This window comes from Nelumbo nucifera, chromosome 1 (genome assembly GCF_055504915.1).
Source record: "Nelumbo nucifera cultivar China Antique chromosome 1, China Antique-T2T, whole genome shotgun sequence".
Taxonomy (NCBI): Eukaryota; Viridiplantae; Streptophyta; class Magnoliopsida; order Proteales; family Nelumbonaceae; genus Nelumbo; species Nelumbo nucifera.
Window position 1 is genome coordinate 67,721,364 of NC_142649.1, and position 19,575 is coordinate 67,740,938.

General features: G+C 37.5%; 1 protein-coding gene across 2 annotated transcripts; it reads left to right on the forward strand.

Moving 5' to 3' along the window:
* The first annotated feature begins 5,459 nt into the window (after positions 1–5,459).
* On the forward strand, positions 5,460–19,181 carry LOC104594127 (Ubiquitin-specific protease family C19-related protein). Of its 2 annotated transcripts, XM_010254286.3 has the most exons (4): positions 5,463–6,310; positions 10,477–10,632; positions 18,102–18,313; positions 18,525–19,181. In XM_010254286.3, the coding sequence occupies exons 1-4, from the start codon at positions 5,576–5,578 to the stop codon at positions 18,715–18,717; spliced, it is 1,296 nt and encodes a 431-aa protein (XP_010252588.1). In that variant the 5' UTR covers positions 5,463–5,575; the 3' UTR covers positions 18,718–19,181. The 2 variants fall into 2 exon arrangements, with proteins under 2 accessions (XP_088758040.1, XP_010252588.1); XM_088901914.1 differs by lacking the exon at positions 10,477–10,632 and having other exon boundaries at positions 5,460–6,310.
* Positions 19,182–19,575: the final 394 nt, after the last annotated feature.

The window sequence follows — 19,575 nt, forward strand, 5'->3', positions numbered from 1 at the left end:
AAATAGGATGTTACAAACCCGATCCAACATATACCAATCCAGGTCAACTCGAATTTGAAATAGACCTCAAACGGGATGGCTCGGTATCGCTTGCTTTTCCCGGTTTGGGTCATCCGGTCCAATCGTTATTCACACAGCCCAGCCCAACCTGACACAAGCTTATCCGGGTTGAGCCAAATCCGAAGCGGGTCGAACCGATGTGAAGTCCAGACCCTAAACCACCCCACTTGCTTTGCCTGGTTTGGCTCGTATCCATACAACCCGACCCGAATCCGGCCTGGGTCAACAATGCTACCTGACCTATATCCTTTGGAGCCTCTGGCCTGGGACCAACTCAAATCCGGCTCGGCCCGGTCCGACCGAAGTGAACCGGTCCACCCGGGGTCTGGCCCGATCGAGCTGAATTGGACCGATCGAGTGTGGTCACGACCGGACTGAATCCGACCTGTTCGGGTCTAGTCCGACCGGTCCAATCGAGACCTGGTTTGGTCGGACGGGTCCAGATCTAAACAGTTCAACCACTCTTGATGTGATTAGCTCAAAGACAACCCAATTAGATAGTTCAAGTTGGTCTGACCAGTTCGAACCTAAGTGGTTCGTCAAATCCAAAACCCGAACATAGTTAAAAGGCTTTGCTGGTTATGTAAAAATAATGCATGTAACATGATTTGAATATTCACCACTTGTGTAAATAACAACTATTATTACCAGTAAGCTATGACCAACTTATTTATTAGAACGGAGTTAGTTTTTGGTTTTAAGTACATAAATATAAGATTAATGGGGTTGGGCAGGTTGGATTGGGTAAAAGCAAGTTTGGGTTGAACCCAACCCATTTAATTTTACATAATTGGGTTATTAACGGGTTGGCGGGTTAAATGGGTTGAGTTTCAACTCAACCCAAACCAAACCCAACCCAACCCGCCCAATTGCCACCACTACTTGTCTGAAGTAGAAGCCATTTGGTATAGGGGATTTCAGTTAGAGTACATAGTTACATACCTTTTCTTTGATACGTACCCACGTGTTTCTTCAAGGGAAATTGTCAAAAACTCACCATGAGTTTTCAGCATTTCTCTTAAATTCACCACAACTTTTCAAAATGTCTAAAACTCACCATGTCACTAACTTAACGTTAAAGAGACTAACGGTTGTTAATATATTACAATTTTAACCTTCATAGAAAAATATAAAATATATACATATATTTTAATATTTAGGCATGGAAAAAGGGAAAAAGTTCAAAAAATATTTTCAAATATAAAATACATAAAAACACAAAAGTTGCAAAAAAATATAAAAAGTTATAGAAATTTCACACAAAATAAAAAATTATTTTCAAATTATAGATATAGAAATTGAAAAACAAAATCCAAAAATAAAAATTGTAGAAAAAACACCAGAAATTATAGAAAAACACAAAATTTGTAAATAAATAACAAAAATACAGGAAATTTTATAGATTTTAGAAAATAGAAAAATGTAAAAAAAAACAGAAATTATAAAAAACATTAGAAATTATAACAAAACACTAAAAATGTAAAAAAAAGAAAATTGAAAAATGAAAAAGACTCTTTTCCTCTAACTCGCCATTCAAGGGTGATTTGGTCATAAAAGTTGTTATTTATGCTGATGTGGACACCTCTGTTAAGAAACATTAAGGGTGCACTAATGGAATGTGAGTTTTGGAAAATAAAAACTACATGGTGAGTTTTAGATGCTTTGAAAAGTTGTGGTGAGTTTAAGAGAAATGCTGAAAACTCATGGTGAGTTTTAGACAATATCCCTTTCTTCAAAATGAAGTTAACTACCTATAAGTACATAAAAATCAGTATCGTAGGGATTGCGATGAGGATCATTGATACATAGGTGATCACCATAGCACTTGCGATGAACGTTGCACTTGTGGACAAATTTGCCAAGCAAACACAAATGCATACCTTTGAGGTTCACTATTTATTGATTTCTAATTTAAGTTTCTTATTTGGATTTGCAATTAATATCCTATTTTATCTAAAAGAATTGGTTTTACACAATTGAAAGTTTTTACAATGAGTTTCTTTAAAAATGGGCATCCATGTATCATAAATTATAATTTTTTCCTTTAAGGGTGGAATCAACTATTCACTTTTCCTAGAATAGATAGACATGTGAATGAGGAAGATTGCTTTTATTTGAGAGTGGAATGAATGACTCCTTAGATACTCTTTCTTGAAAATATAGGGTGCTATTTGTTTAAGCAATAATGTTTCAAAAATAACTGTTAATCAATCAACTAGAATAATAAACTTGGTAACCAATCAGGCGTTATTTATCAAAATTCATGGGTGGGTTTTGATTGATTAAAACTCTTCCTATACCATGTCTTTCCCGCATCATAGATTTTCCCTTCAAAATATCATTGACTTGGAAACCAATTACCTTCGTGGGTCCATTTACCACCTTGAATTGTTGTTTTGCAAAAAAAAAAAAATGTTGATTTGGTCAATGTATTTTGACTTGGATGGTTGAACCGTGAAACTGTTCAATGAGGACAATAGTTTGTGTGCTGATGATATGTTTGTGATGACATTACAAGCTGATTTGTTTGAGCTGGATGGTTGAACCACTGACCTAGAACCTGGTGGCAAAAAACCATGGTTTTTAAAACCGACCAAGTGACTCAACCAGTCAGGGGTCCGGTTATCGGGTTGACCCGAACGATCGGCCCATTCTAACAAAAAAAATTAAAAAATAAAAAAAAATAAAAAATGGTCAAAACCGTTTGAATGGTTAACTAGCCGATTCAACAGTTTGCTGATCAAAATCAACAGTTTTGGGGAAAAACGGATGATTGGTTTCCAATTTTTCTGGTCTGGTTTTGAAAACCATGCAAAAAACGGTTCTCTTTTTGGGTCAATTTTTAAGACATTTCTTTAAAGTAAAAGCCTTCTACTTTTAGAAAAGTGAGAATACTTAACTCCATTTTACTTCTCACAAAGAAAAAAAAAGAGAAAATCAAATAAGAGCCAAAAAAAAGAAAAAAAAAAAACAGAATTTACACTCAAACAGTATTCACACCAGAGCAAATAAAATTCGTACTCCAAACAAACTGAGCCTTAATAGTTAATTCATAACTCATGGAAGAAACAATTTAATATCCCCAGAAGTAACCTTTTAACTGGTTGCCTCAGAGTCCATTTTGGTATAGCCGTATAGATCCTTCTTTCAACGTAAGCGATTTCATTGATAAACTTGCGCATTACAATAAAAAGAGATAACTTAACAAGGGAAAAAAAGGGAAGAATAGTTAGTGTGAGAACAGAAACACGTCTTTCGCAACCAAACATTCCTCCGATTTACAAAATCGCAACGGTTGCTGTTTTTTTTTGTATGGTTTGGCCCTTATTACCTATCTTCATTTTCAAAAAATTGTTCATGCAAAAAAAAAAATAGGTCCCAACATCCTACCAACTTGATCTGACAATGAGAAGGTTCCACGCCAGTGTTAAATAGATGGGCCAGCATCTATTACAATGAGAACCATGAATTTAATATTAGTGTGGAACCTCATCATTTGTTCCACAGCACAGTGAACAACTAAAGTGTTCAGTTAATCCAAATTCAAAATTGGGACCCATTATAAAAGTGGGACCTATCATATATGAGATATGTGATGTCAATAATGTTGGTAGAGTATTGTGTAAGGTTTAAAATTTTGATATGACACGCCCTATATCGGATGTATTGTATCGTATCAATGGCTTTACGATGCATCCTTATCTATGCCCTTATTAACATATTGGCCTGTATCGATATTTTAAACGTTGAACATATATTGATATTTAAAACCTTGAGTATTAGAACGTATTTTTTTTTGGCAGGTGATTCAGACTCGTGCCCGTCACTTGTTCGTCACACATTCATATGTAGTGGGGAGGAAAGAGAGATCCGGAAAACAAAATTAAAAAAAAAAGGAAATCAAAATTCAAAATTCAAAAGAGTGGTCCAGCTCCAGCTCCAGCTCCAGCTCCCAACATCATCCCGTTTGGAAATTGGAATTGTAACTGACCACAATTACGCTGGACCCTGGAGTAGGAGGGATGTCGGACTCGGATGAAATCATCAATCATATAAAAGAACCAAAAATGTCTTCTCTCTCTCTCCTTCCTTCCTCGTAGCCCTACCACCAACATTGTGAAAGAAACATCCGTCTACTACGTCCCTACTCCCTACTCGATCCCCCTACCACTACCAACTACTGACTAACGAAAAAAGCCAAAACAGTATCCACACCCCCCAGCCCCAGAAGAGTGGAAACGATTTACGGTTGATGACATTTCCATAATCGATCCAATTCATACGTAATTGGTAAATTAATTCCCATTTTGAAAGAAAACTGAAAACGTTTGCTTGAAAACTTGGAACTGTGATTAAAAATCGAAAAAAAAAGGAAGCAAAATCGGGCCGACATTAGTCGTATCCACCCACCTCACAATCTTGTAAGGAGTGCAAAAGCTTGAAAGCGATTGGAATCCCATTCAATGTAATCAAACACGAGCCGTCCGACATCCCGCGGCTTTCAATTGAACGGTCTAGATCGATTGGACAGTTGTCAGCTAATAAGCTTGTACATGCGTTATGCACAATCAAGGAGAGATTTCGAATCAGAGAAATCAAAATTCAAAAGCCGAACTTTCATTCCAAACAATCAAAAACCTACTTTCATAATTTAAAGCATTCTCTCCGACTTCGGATGCTCGTCGGCAAGTGAGAATCACAGAGCTCAGAGGATGTTTCATTTGTTTTCATTATTTTTTTAATATATATATATTCTATTTTGTAATTGCATGGTGAAAAGGATATTATCGTCTTTACGCTGCTGCCATAGGACGTGACCGACCGACTACTCTCCTACTCTTTCTAAGCTTGAAAATTGAAATTCTCCCCTGAACAGCCCTAAACAAATGCTCTGTCTTTGAGGTTTAGGGAGGCAACGGGGCTTTGAGGGACCCTCCTCACAGCTGGACCTAATTATTTTTCTATTCGTTTTTATTTTTTTATCCGAAAGTGGTCCCGGCCGTATGATAAGCATATCCTCTGTCAACATTTCACTGTGGACCGTGCCATGGAACAGGAATGGACCAACCATTTATTTATTTACCCTATTATTTTTACGGTTTAGATTTTGGTTTGCTTCGATCGATTTTTTGTAGCCTGGTGTCGTGTGTGGGAATGGGATTCGATTTCTCAGAAATTGAAAATATATAAAAAAAAAAGAAATTAGCAGGGGTAAAGTGGTAATTTACAGAATGGGTACTAAAACGTCAACCTCCGAAGACGGTAACAGGGTGAAAGGCTCGCCAAAGTAGCAAACAAATACTGTAGTACCATTTCGAGACAGGGATATGCACGGCATTATCAGAAAATAACAGCCCCACACTCGTCTTTTAAATTGTCATCCCCCACCACCATCACCTCCTTCCTTCTCCACAATCACCACCGTCTTCAAAACCTGCCTGCACACACCCACTCACTCTCACACTTCACTGTTCTCTCTCTCTCTCTCTCTCTCTCTCTACTTAATCCTCGTTTCATGGGAACACGAATTCCATCTCACCAGCTCAGCAATGGCCTCTACGTCTCAGGCCGCCCGGAACAACTCAAGGAACGCCCACCTACAGTGGCGTCGCGTGCCGTCCCTTATACCGGCGGCGACGTCAAGAAATCGGGCGAGCTCGGCAAAATGTTCGACATCGCTGTCGATCCTTCCTCCAATGCTCCTCCCTCGTCCAAGACCTCTCGCCCTTCCTCCTCCTCTCAGCATAACAGCGGATCCCTCCGATCCGCTTCCAACTCCGGCCCACTCAGCAAATCTTCCAGTTCCGGTCCCTTGCAGAAGAAATCTTCTGGTCCCATGCCGTTACAGCCCACTGGTTTAATCACCTCCGGTCCGCTCGGCTCCTCGGGCGGCGGTGGGACCCGGCGTTCTGGGCAGTTGGAGACATCGACTTCTATCAGCAAGGCTACCTACGGTGCGGCAGTTACCAGTCTGACTGAGGAGGTTAAATTCGGGTTTAAGGTGTCTAAGTTGATAATGTGGGTTTTCATTGGGGTCATGGTCATGGGTTTGTTGGTGGGCGGATTTATGATGGTCACGGTGAAGACGCCGGTCATATTAGTGGTGGTTGGGGCTATTTTACTGCCGGTTGTGCTGCTTGTTGGCTGGAATTATACTTGGGGAATGAGAGGACTGTTAGGGTTCTTGAGAAGATATCCTGATGCGGAGCTTAGAGGTGCTAAAAATGGACAGTATGTCAAGGTCACGGGGGTAATTTTCTTTCTTCCTTTTCCTCTTTCGACAATTTATTATGGTTCACTTCCTATTGTCATTTTTAAAGTTCTGAAAGTTAGAATGTTTTGTTGATTTTATACTTTAAAGCTGCGGTATGCTCTGAATTTTGCCAAATCTTAACAGAATTCGTAGTAGCAGCGGCAGTTACTGATGATTCTCTATGGGTTTTGGGAATATAACATATAAACACATTCATCACCAACAATACTTCAATTCTTACTGAATGTGAATTTTTAGCTTGCTATTATATTATACCTTACGCTTCTTATCCTCTTTTTTAATTCATTCCCCGCCCGGTTCTGTGAAATTCAACAAAATGGACTTGGAATGTGAGAGCAAGATCATTGTGTAGTTCATCTACACTGAGAAGCTAGCTTCTTAATTGAACCAATGATTTTTTTATATATTGCTTGAAAAGTTTGGCATTTATCCAGGTAGGAAAGGCGTTTGGCTAAATCATTTTCCTTTCCTTCCTTGGTACCAGTTATTTGGTGCTTATTGGTGGCTTTTCTGGTAACACTATTTGGTTCACTGGAGTCCTAATTGGTTATAATTTTTTAACCGCAAGTGATTGAATCTTCACACTACCTCCTTTCTTAGATTGATGTCCTTTTGTCCTTTTCTATGTCAGTACAGTCTGGAAAAATCATGCAACATTTTTTTGTGAATTTAGCATTTGAAGTTTGAAATTTTAATGTTTAATCATGGAAAATTGTGCATATAAAGTAGCTTGGGATCTTGGAAAAGAGGGGAAGGTTTGCTGTTTCCATGGTGGAAGATATCAATAACAATTGTTAGGATTCTTCCACTAAAGAATGGATAATATCTTGTTTTAGGATGTTACGGAATTTCATTCCTTTCAAAATCTGCTGGAGTAGGGAGGGGGGGGGGGGGAAAGGTGAGTCATGATCAGTGATGGGCAAGGTGAACAAGCCATTTTCTTTAGGGCGTCCATTATTGTTTATTTTGATAGGCTAAACTTCAACTTGTGTCATGATATGGTTTTTGATTCACATCAGAAGGACCAAAGGTTTGATTAAATGTTCTACATGAGCTGAAAATTTGTACTTGTACTTTGTATAGGAGTATTGCTGTTGATACCTTTTGGATTTAAATAAAAATTAATTCTCAAAAAACAATAAAAAAGAGAGTAGAGTGCAAGATAGAGAACAAAACAAGAACTGAATTTAGCTATTATAACAAGACATAACTCATCAAAAAAATGGTAACAAGACACACAACTAAACTTGTCATGATCATGCCATTAAGAAAAAGGGGAAAAGCCCTAATTGTTAACCTGAAATAGTGGGGCCCCAAAAGTCTAAAACAGCTTACCCTTCCCAACACCTCCATCAATTACTGCCTTCCTGAAACAATAAAGGAAATTGACTGTGATGTTTGGCCATGTGAAAGAAGATTAATGAATAGACAATGAAGAGGAGTGATCTGGTGCACATTAAAGGTAGGATGCCAGTGGTACTGATAAAAAAAAGGTAGGATGCCAGCAGTTCAGGTTCAGCATGGATTTGGCTCAACCTGAACCTGACCTGAAGTAATTCCAACATGAAGCTGTCTAATTGGGATAGGATTACTGAACCTGACCTGCCTCATGAGTCATGAACAGTACCGCTATTCTTAGTGAGGGTGATATTTATAGTGTTTTTTTATTTGTTTGAGAGAACCCAACCGAGACCTAACCAAGATTGACCTGAAAGGGTGAAGACATGTTTACGACCTTACCTAACTGACCAACACTCCTGGTCAAAGGTTTTAAAAGGACAAGAAAAAAATCCTATAAAGGAGTAAAGGACATGAGCTTATGTGAGAGAGAAAATATTTGAACACATTCAAAAACATAAAATATGCCCCTAGAAGGAGAGGAATAGAAAAATGGAGTTTTTGCATTTGAATATGGAATGGTGGGTGAAAGTAAATGGTAATAATGATGTTTTAAGGGTTTGGTAACTTGAAAAATATGTTTTGATTAGCCTCTTTGTCAATTATTCGATATTGTAGATGGATTTGTTTAATGTTGATCCAATAGTTGTTTTGGTTTATCTGTCTCTAGATTGTGTTGCTAAAGGCTTGTCACTGTAAGAGTAATCCATGTTTGACACTTCATTTTATGTTTTTAACTGAAAATGACCTACTAGGGTACTGACATTGTTTTGATCATTATTATAAAAAAACTGAGGGGGTAACCTTCAATTGCTCCTTAAGCTTGTAGTATGATAAAGTGAAGAGGTCTGCTTGGATATTCCAGAAATAGAAGAGGTATATTAGGTGATGTGTGTAATAATATCCACCAGGGCACTGGGCTTATTTGTCATAGCTGCAAGGTCTGGACCCCTCCCTCCACCCATAAGAAGGAAAAAAAAGGATAATTGGATGTTATGCAGATGTTGTTGCCCATTCAAAGGAATTCCACTAGACTAAATATTGATGGATGCTCTTAGGGCAATCCTTTGCATGAAGGATTAGTGGAGATTTCAAGAAATGTGAATCATTATCCTACATTCCTACTCTACTTGAAGCTGGTAGTGTTGACAGGCTTGATCAAAACTACTGTATTTCAGCATAGTTAAAAGTGTCACCTAGGCATCTAGGCCTTGGGGAGATTCAGCCCTAGGTGAATAACTAGGTGGGTGGTATAAATATTAACATCTTAGTGTGGACAAATAACTAATTGTGCCCCTATAACATGTTCATATGAGCGTGTACAATACAGCTTTGTTCATAGTAGTGTTTGTAGAGGTAAATTAGGGTTTTGCATTAGTGATTTCCTTTTAACAAGGGAAGTTATTAAAAAGTCCTGTCATTATTTCTAAAAATCAAGTCTTGGTAGTCACCTCTTCATTTATTGATTTGATATGGGGATTAATAGTTTATAATTAACATGAAATGCCATAGTGCTTATGTATTCATAGTTTCATACAATACAAAATATGTATGTATTTAGTTATTCATTTTTGTCACCTAGACATCAACTCACCTTGCTAGTCCAAAGCATCTAGTTGTTGCCTAGCCACCTTAACTACACTGTTCTATTTTCATCACTCCAAAGACTTGCATTAGTATTTGTAATGGGATTTGAGAGAAACATCTTTGAGAGGGACTCTCATATATTGATGGACTAGAGATTATAAAAAAGTATATTGATGAACTATATGAGGAAAAGTTTGAATTGTCCTTGGAGGTTAAGCCATTGAATTAGAGAAAGGATGCACTTGCATTGCAAGCTGAACCCCTTATTTATGCAACTCAACTCACCCATCGTGCATAGGGTAAATCGAGTTTGTTGGTAATATAAACTACAATGTAACCTTAATCGTTTTTGGAAACTTAGAGACCTTAACTTGGTCTGGACTTTGGAGTTGGGACTAACTAATTCATGTCCAAAAGCTTGCAAAATATTGGTACTTCTGAACCTCTGATCTTGTAAACATTTGGTTTCTAGTCCAATTATTCCTATTGGCTAGTTTTTGTCCAACAAAATTGTAAACAGTGTCTGTGTCATCTAGCATTTTCTACAGAGAAAGCATAGATCAGAGTAAACCATGCCAGAGCTGCTGGAGCCATAATCATCTTGTTGATTGTTGACAGGGTTGTGGTTTTTGATGCTTAACTGACAGTGTTGCTTGAGCTGAGTTGACTGAGCCATTTTGGAGAAGCCTACTAGGAATAGCTTCACTGGATGGTTGGTTTCTTGTCTCATGAACATGTTTTCTTGGCTTTCCAGGTTTTTTAATAAACATGGTTTGAAGGCTTTCCACGTGGGGCATACCTTGTAATGCCAGAATCTGCTTTGTGAAAGCCCTCCTAAACAGGCACTTAGTTTACTGGCAAAACCGAGTTATTGGATCCTAAATTTCTGTTTTGTTCTCTCTATCTTTATTCTATTTTATCTGAAAAAGAGTATTCTGTGTTGTGAGGTTTTAAACTTGTTTCTTTCATTTTCTCAATCCAAGTATAGATCAAATTCTGCAATGGAATATCTGCAATTTGTTTTACAGTTTTGTTTCTGAAATCGGTAATACTTGTTTCTTTCATTTTGTCCTCTTGCCTTTTGAATAAAGTTATCATCTCTTTCAAAATACATAAAAAAATCTTGAAAGGTAATACATTGTATGTCTTTCCTGTAGGTTGTTACCTGTGGCAGCATTCCATTAGAGTCGTCGTACCAGAGGGTGCCCAGGTGTGTATATGTATCTACAGAATTGTATGAGTATAAAGGATGGGGTGGAAAGTCTGCAAGCTCCAAGCACCGTCCATTTTCATGGGGAGTTAGGCATTCAGAGGTTAGTTTGTTTAGCTTCTTAGTGGTATCTAGGCTCTATTTTTATATATTTTTTTGTTCAAATACGGTTCTCTCTTTCAATCTATGGTGGAGAAACACAAATGTTTATTTTCCACATGCTCCATTGGTTTGGTTGGCTGATTTTGTGTTCTTGAAGTACCGGAATGCTGCATCAATTTCACCATTTCATAATTTACCTATCAACATCCATTTCCCCCTAAAGTTTATTAACACAAATACCTTACCTTCTTTGAGTTTTAACTCCTGTTTAGCTGTACCTTTTTTTATCAGCTAATGGTCAGCTTTGCTTGATGTAAATCTGGCATTGTCAAAAGGCCACTCTTTCTTTTTAAATTTTGTATCAACTATCAAGGGTTACTTACCCCTCCTTTCCTTCATGAATACAAACATCTAATTATTAGAAATACAATACTAAAATTGGGTGTGATCTGTGAATATGTCTTATGCACTATGATGTGCATTTCCCCCTAAAGTTTATTAACACAAATTTAGGGGCACACAACTACATGTACGATGGACGGCCTAAATGTGTCAGAAAGGACATGTATATGGGCATGTGTCAACAGTTTGCTGTTGTTATTCCTCCATTGCTGTAGTTTACTAACAGATACATTGGACTTGGATAAAATCCAAAATCCAATAAATCTGATCAGAGTTGAGTCCACCTCCCATACATCTATTTGGATTTAGGATTGGATTTGGATGTTGCTTATTTTTAATTGGCTCAAACTTGGATTTAAGTACATCCAATCCAATTTGAATCCTAGGAATACCCATACCCAATTTGTATATAGAATTGTAGGAAATGAAGGGTCATATCCCTGTTTCTTGTATCCATATCCATGTTTGGCTATGGTAGCATATCTTTACTAGAAATATATTTTTAATTGGATAGTTTAGGCTTATTTTCTTTTTGACCTACCACATTTCTGTCACATAGAGAGATGATATGGGCAGGTCCAGATCGTTAATTTGGTGAGAATCCTTTGGAGTAAATGAATGCTTGTTCACTGTTAACATAAGCCCTGCCCCATGAGGTAAAGCTTTGCCTCACGTAATTTGGAATGTTGTTCTCTCCCACTCCCCTCCTTTTGAATGTAATTTGGAAACTGCATCAAAACAGTCTCCTATTCCCACCAGTCCCGAAAAAAAGTCAATGATGTTGCTGTTCTCATTTCTCAGTACACCACTAATCCTAGACGGTCCTGGGTTACCCTGACTACTTCCGTCAAAGTTCAGCTTAACAAAACCCTCCATCGGCGGAGTCCAAGTTACTTGAACTCTAGGCTTCCTAAAGGAAGTGAGGGCAACTGCAGACCAATTCCCCATTAAATCCTCAAAGGAATAATCTGCAAAGAACTTTAAGGATTTCAGCCACAAAATAGTCCTTGTAACAATTCCTCATGCCATTGTTATTGTTGTTACTACCATTATTATTTACTGGTGATCAAGTGGAAATTTTATAAAAGGAGAAGGATGCATCGACTAGTTTTAGATGCAGAGCATGATCAACCCAAAAAGCAACCACCAGGATTGGGGTCACTGGCTCATTGTAGCGGAGACTTGGGATCAAATCCCACTGCCACCAGGGATGGGGGTGATGGGTATGCGGATACGTATGATGCCTAGATATGAATATTGACATATACATGAACCTGAATATGGTAAACAAAGTATGGCTGATGAATACCTAGGATCCTAGACAAGCATGCTGGTAAGTTTTCCCACTTAATACAATTAGGTCATGCTTTTTATGTTTAGTTTTTGCATCCAAGGGTTAGTGTGGGAAGAGTACAAACTACAAATACAAAGTTTTGCATTTGTATTTGTAGTTTGTACTCTTCCCAAACTGAGCTATGGAAGGAGTACAAATACAAACATGTAGAGTGCAAAACCTTTATATTTTATATAATTTTGTATGTATTTGTATTGTACATATTTGCATTTGTACTCCTTCCAAACTGAGCCTAAGTTTCATTTATTAATACTTACTAGTCATAGCTTACCAAATTTAAATAATCTTTGGATATCTATAAATATATTATTTTACATGTTATAGAAGTGTTAATGTTATACTCTTAAAGTGTCTGTGTTGTATGTGCTGTCATATATTGAATAAATATTGCTTTACATTAGCGTGCTAGGAATGTATAAACATTCAGGTATCATAGGGACCCTTTTTTACCATGATTCGTGGTTGAGATTAAGAGGGTAACAAATGGGCTAAGAAAGGTTTAAGATGACTTTAAGACTAAAAGAAAATGATTTATATTACAACCTCTCTATTGGCCTTAGAAAATGAGAAATTAAATGTAGAGATGCCATTTTTAATGAAACATTATAAAGATGTTTACAAGGTTTCAAATATCGACATGATACGTCCGATATGGAGTGTATTCTACATGTATCCAAAGGTATGTGTATGTGGAATGAGTGGAAAACAATATGACCTATGCCGGTGATCATAGGCCTATGGCAGTGGTCATGACTACCGCTAAAGGTTATAGCAACAGAAGTGACAGCTGATATAGCTCAATTGTTGTCAGCATAGGTCAAAAATTTGTTTTTTCTTTCTTTTTTTGACAACTTCTATGGGTTGTTCCAACAATCTATAGAAAATTATAAAAAATTATAAATGGTTTTATTTGCAAGAAAGAACTATAAAAAAACAATAATTTATGCCAATAATTTATTTTATATATTCTAAATCATTTTCATGGTTAGGAAGAACTATAAGATGGATTTATCAATGATGTATCAAACTCATTGATTGTTGAAAGGTGTGCAAAGAGACTTGTAGTGTGGAGAAAGAACTACATCTCTTTGGATGGGAGAATCACGCTGTTCAGATCAACTTTGGCAAACTTGGGAGGGAGAATCATGTTGATCAGATCAACTTTGGCAAACTTGCCACTATATCACTTGTCTGTGTTTTAGGATCCCACAGAAGGAGGCGTGGAAGATTGAGAAAGTGATGAGGGATTTCTTATGGGAACCGGGGGAGGAGAAGAAGGATCATTTGGTAAGTTGAGAGATAGTGACTAAAGGCCTACAAGAGGGAGGTTTGGGTCTAGGTAATGTAATTAAGATGAATTTAGCACTTTTAGGAAAATGGGTTTGGAGGTGGCCTTTGGAGAGGGATAAATTGTGGCATGATGCGATAGCTAGCATTCATGGCAGGGTAAACTCTGGATGGGACGCAGGAGTGTCTCAATGGGCTACCCTTTCCTCACTGTGGAAAGCTATTCATGGTGTTCTTCACCAATTTCTCAGTTTCATCAGGTATGATGTGTGTTCTAGGGAGGGTGCAAAATTTTGGAAAGATGTCTGGATTGGCTGTTCAGCTCTCAAGGATTTGTTCCCTTCTCTTTATTCTGTCTCTTTGCATAAAATAAGTGTCTGTCAGACTTTATGACTCATCTTATTCTTCCTTTGGGTCACAATTGGAATTTTGGGTTCCGAAGAGGGTTGAGAGATGCTGAAATTGCAGAGCTGAATGGGTTGCTGCTACTTCTTGAATCTGTTTGATCCTACTAAACCGGATAAGTGTATTTGGGTCCCTCATCCTAAAGGGTCTTTTACTTGTGCTTCTTTCTTTAAATCTCTTTGCTTGTCCTCTTCTTCTCAACCTTTCCCTGTGAAGGAAGTGTGGTGTTGGCCTATTCGTCCTAAAGTTGGAGCATTTTGTTGGGAAGTGTATCATGGGAAGATCAACACTCTTGATACACTACAAAAAAGAAGACCTTTCATGTGCTCATCCCCAAACTGGTGCACTATATGTAAATTGAATGAAGAGAACTGTTTCCATACTAATTTCCTGTCCTTTTGCTGTAGATATTTGGAACTGGCTTTTCTCTTTGTATGGTTGCAGTTGGACCTTGCCAGCGGAGGTAGATAAGCTTTTTGACCCTTCTACCTTGATTTGGCCTAAAAAGAGGGGAAGAATCATGTGGAGAAGTGCTAGAGCAGTAATGATTTGGACTCTGGGGGAAGAAAGAAACATTAGAATCTTCTCAAGAAAGGAGAGAAGTAAAGAAGATGTAAGAGATTGTATATTGGTGAGGGTGATACATTGGCTTTGGACACTGGATTCTTTCTCTCATTGGTTCCTTGATGATTTATGGAGAAATTGGAAGGCAATGGCAAAAAAATCATCCTTAAGAGTAAAAGAAAAGGTTCTGTGGACACCTCCAGCTGAAGACTTCGTGAAATTAAACCTTGGTGTGAGTAGCCAAGGCAATCCAGGCCCCTTAGGTATAGGGAGGGTGTTGAGAAGCAAGGAAGGAAACATTATGGTTCTATTATCTGGTGCTGTGGGATCGGGAGACTCTATGAGGGCGAAACTGCTTGCTGTCATGAAAGGGGGTACAGATTGCAAGTGAACTGGGTGTGGCAAATTTGGAGATTGAAGGGGATTCAAAGCTGGTGGTTGGTTGGTAGAAAGATCCAGACTCGATAATTTGGTGTTATAGAGGTGAGATGAAGAAATTTAAATGGCTGACTAGGAACTTGAACATGAGAAGTTGGGTTAGGAGAATAACTAATGCTATAGCAGATGGATTAGCTAAACAAGGGGTAAGCAAGGATGGCTTGTATTGGGCTCAGTTGTAATTGATTTCTGTTTTTCTAATGTCTAAGTGAGAGGTAGTGTCTCGTGCCTCTCCGTGGGATGCTTGTATTGTTTATTTCTTGTGACTATTAATATACAATCTTTTTACTTATTGAAAAGAAAATTTCAAATAGAGCCTTAAGCCTGGTTCTAAGAGTGAAAAAAAAAAATTGATGTAATGTTCTTAGTTGTGTGCCACAAGGGTATATATATAGATGTATCAGTTCTGGTGTTACCAGCCTATTATTTTTTCTCTCACCATTTGTTTTCTTCTTCCTTCCTCTCTCCCTCTCCTTTCTCTTCTTCCCTCTCTTTTCCTGTTCTTTTCCTCAATAATAAATTTAATGTGCCTTGTAGTGAGTTTTTAGTAGATTGGAAGTTCAAACATTGTTTGATTTATTTTTAGTAAATGATTGTAATGTATCTCTTCATATAAACTATGAAAATTTGTATTTCTTGTGTGTTTATACCTCATTCATATTTATTTCAAGGTTAGATTTATTGTTATTGATGTATGTTTGGGATTTATAAGAGTTTCCCCAATGTATCCAACTGTCCAAGTGTATTGTGGTGCATATCCATATCCAAGCTTACTGATATGATTCGACACCAATATTTTGAACCTTGATGTTTGGGATGGTGGACTGTGTGAGACGATTTAATTTGAAGGTATTCTGAGCATTTAAAACAAAGCTTTGGGTTTGAATTTAATGTGGATGATGACAAGGACTTAGTGCAGATGGCTAATACATGGGCTCTCAGAGATGGTCTGGTATAGAAAAGATTGAAACTAATGAAATAGGAGAAATGCACCATTACCAATTTTACTCCTTTAGAGATGTTGAATGCTCCTCCACTTTGATGAAAAATTTGTGGATTATTGATTATAATTGTTATTTGCTGAATTAGGGAAATGATGGGAAGATAAAGAAGAGAGAAAGCCGAAAATACTAAACCAGGGGCCTAGAATCACTCTAGGGCATGGGAGTCACTTACCTGTCTTAGCATAGACCAATATAAGAATTCAATTACTCAATTGAACCGAATGCATTTATTACTAATTGATTTCTAATTTCTATAACATAACCACATCATATATAGTCTAGAGGTTGGTCACTCAAACTAAGAAAACAGAAATTACAGTAATGCATCTGTTTTTTTTTTTTTTCTTTTTTTTTCTTTTGATAAGTATGAAACTTTTTTTTATAGCAATAAGTATGCCACTTCAACTCAAAGATAGCTACTTATTTGATGACTTTGAAATTTTAAAGATAAACTATGACAACATCAGTCTCCGAGGCCAGAGTGCCAGACCCCACAAAAAGTAACAAAATGACTAATATCACCCCTAATGAAATAAAAAATATATGACAAATCAGAAAGTTCCAATTTTGACTCTTTTGGTTCATGCATCATCCCCACTATCAATTGGTTGGAACTAGTCTGGTCTGACTCGGGTTCACGTTGGGTCAGCCCGGTTAATGCACTAATATAAATCCATTGCCTTACAGGTAGAATGAAGTGCAATAGAGTGGTTCAGAAGGCAAAATGTTTTGATACCTAGGAATTAGAATATTTTACTAGGAATAACAAACTTTGTGTAATGTTTTCTTATGTCTTGTGAGCCATGGGCTGTTTTATTTGTCCTCTGCAACTCGACTTCTTGGGTTATAGAGACTTTCAGTCATCATCATCATCCAAGCCCCCAACTATATAGGGTCAGCTATATGAATCCTGTTTTGCCATTTCGTTATGTTTAATACCATATCCATTGTTAAAGCGTGCCATTTCTTGAGATTGCCCTAGCACGAGCATGAAAAGACATATCAAGATCCTTGGTTGTCAGGTTTTTAGTGCCAGCTGCCAAACTGATGCCAACCCTCCTTTATCTGGTCTTGGGAGCCGGAACAGTGGTGCAAGACATGCTCATGCTAGCAAAATTGTTGTAGAGACTTTAAATATTTTGTTTTATTTTTTCATGGATGGATTTCAATATTTAATTATATGGATAAAACTTAAATATCCTATAGTAGAGAGCCCCAAAACCAAACTTAACACCTATAGTAGAGAACATAAGTTGAAAGACATGGAATTTGTGAAAATATCCTACACCATGGTTATAGTGATATGTGTCAACCTCAAATGATCCCTGGGAAACATGTACTTAGAAAAGTTGAAAATGTTATATTAGTTTCACCTTTGAAGGAAACTGTTGTAGTTACTATCCAAGGATTCAAAATTTAAATGAAGTTAAATGTTTTGTAGTAAGTACATTAATGACGGAAGAGTATCATGCTTAAGACCTAAGTTTATTCATCTATACCTTTGTATATGAACTGCTGTGCAACTAATTACCTGTATCAGTGCCTTTTTCCATTTAGATGGTTCTTGGTGTAAAGTATGGGTAATATGTCAAACTACTTTGTATTACCAAGAGAGTTCCTAACTTTCATGGGCTCTTATGGGTGTATTTGCTTGCATCTCATTCTCTTTTTAAGCACACAAGTTTTTGATGCTACAAGTCATTTATTCATGATAAATCATGCCCTACATGCTGCTATGAACTATCATATCTTTGTGTGGTTTTTGTCCAGAGTATTGTGTTTCAGGCTAGAAATCAAGTTAAATGGTGCATTTTATTTGTCATGATTAGAATCTTCACATTCCCTGCTTATTCATCCCTGCATGATCAATATTAAATTTGAAACTCATTTGTCTGCTTAACTCGGTTCAAAGGGATTAGCAGAAGTAATTTTAGAAGTGTGTATTTACTTGTCCTCAGGTTTTTAACAAACTTTTATTATCAGAATATTGACCAATTCATTGTCCCTTGTGAACAGAAACATGTGGCAGATTTTTATATATCAGACTTCCAATCAGGGTTAAGAGCACTTGTAAAAGCAGGTTATGGTGCAAAGGTTGCCCCATTTGTCAGACCTGCTACTGTGGTTGATGTAACCAAGGAAAACCGAGAATTGTCTCCAAGTTTTCTACGTTGGCTAGCTGAGCGAAACCTCTCCAGTGATGACCGCATCATGCGCCTGAAAGAAGGGTAAGCTGTAAATTGATCTGCCTCAAGCCATGAACCTTAAATTCTCTAAACCATAAATAGGAACTGTAAGGTTGCAAGCCATTTCTTGTGAAATTTATAACAAGGAGCAGAGCATTAATTTGCTTCTCTAAGAGGCAGATCTGGGACTATGCTATGTCACTGCTTTAAAAGGGATTGCTCTTGAATTAACCAAAGAAACTCTGTATGTCAGATATATCAAAGAAGGGAGCACTGTAAGCGTGATGGGGGTAGTTCAGCGCCATGATAATGTACTTATGATCGTCCCATCGACAGAGCCAGCCTCAACAGGGTGCCGGTGGTCCCGCTGCTTTCTTCCCATGTACATTGAAGGTCTCATCATGACATGTGATGAGAGTCAAAATGCTGATGTTGTTCCTGTGTAAATATATTGCATGCCATCTTTAACTTTCTTTCGCTAGTGTGTATTGTAACGTTGCAAGACAACATTGTACGGGTGAAGCCGGAAAGAAAGATGAGTTGGTACCGGATCACCCTGTTCCCACTGAAGCCAGGTTTTTTAAGTGTATGTAATATGGGCCTAAAGATGCAGAGAGAAGGAAGCTTGATAGAAGATCACAAAATAAGTGAGGATAGTCTAGACAGGCGAAATATGTCTTGTGTTCTAATGGACGAGGATAAAGAAGAAGAGGTAAGCAAGTAGGCAATGTTGTATTGGGATGTCATATACATTTTGGTTTCAGTTGATTTTGTGTACATAAGAGGCGAAGATGCCCCAAAGGGTTCCTCTTTGCTCATGCAAGTGGTTGGTGTTGCGTTTATTATGACACACTTGATTGTAGAATGAATATTGAAGTTGAAGGAAATAATATTTGTTTGTGCTTTACTATGATCGGTGATTTGTGAATGACTTCATTGCAGGGTTCCCAATTCCACATACCATTCCAATTGATTATATGGTGGCACAGGTGCACAGCCAAACAATCTATTCAAAAATCAAACGAAGTTTGCATCATTGTTCTTTTTTTTTTGGCTAAGGGCCTCTTGCACTTAATGTTGATCTGTTTACCTCTAGTTGATACACGATCATACGAGCTTGCGAAATGAATTTAAAATTTGGAATCCTCAGCAAAGTTAAGGTTTCTATTGGGTAAGGAGAATTATCGGTTTCTATTAAGGTTGTATCTGCAGCAATTTCCTCTTAATGGGTTTGACTGACATTTTTATCTATTTGAGCGAGGAATAAAGAGGAAATTATCCGGCCCCTGTTAGGACTTAGAGGA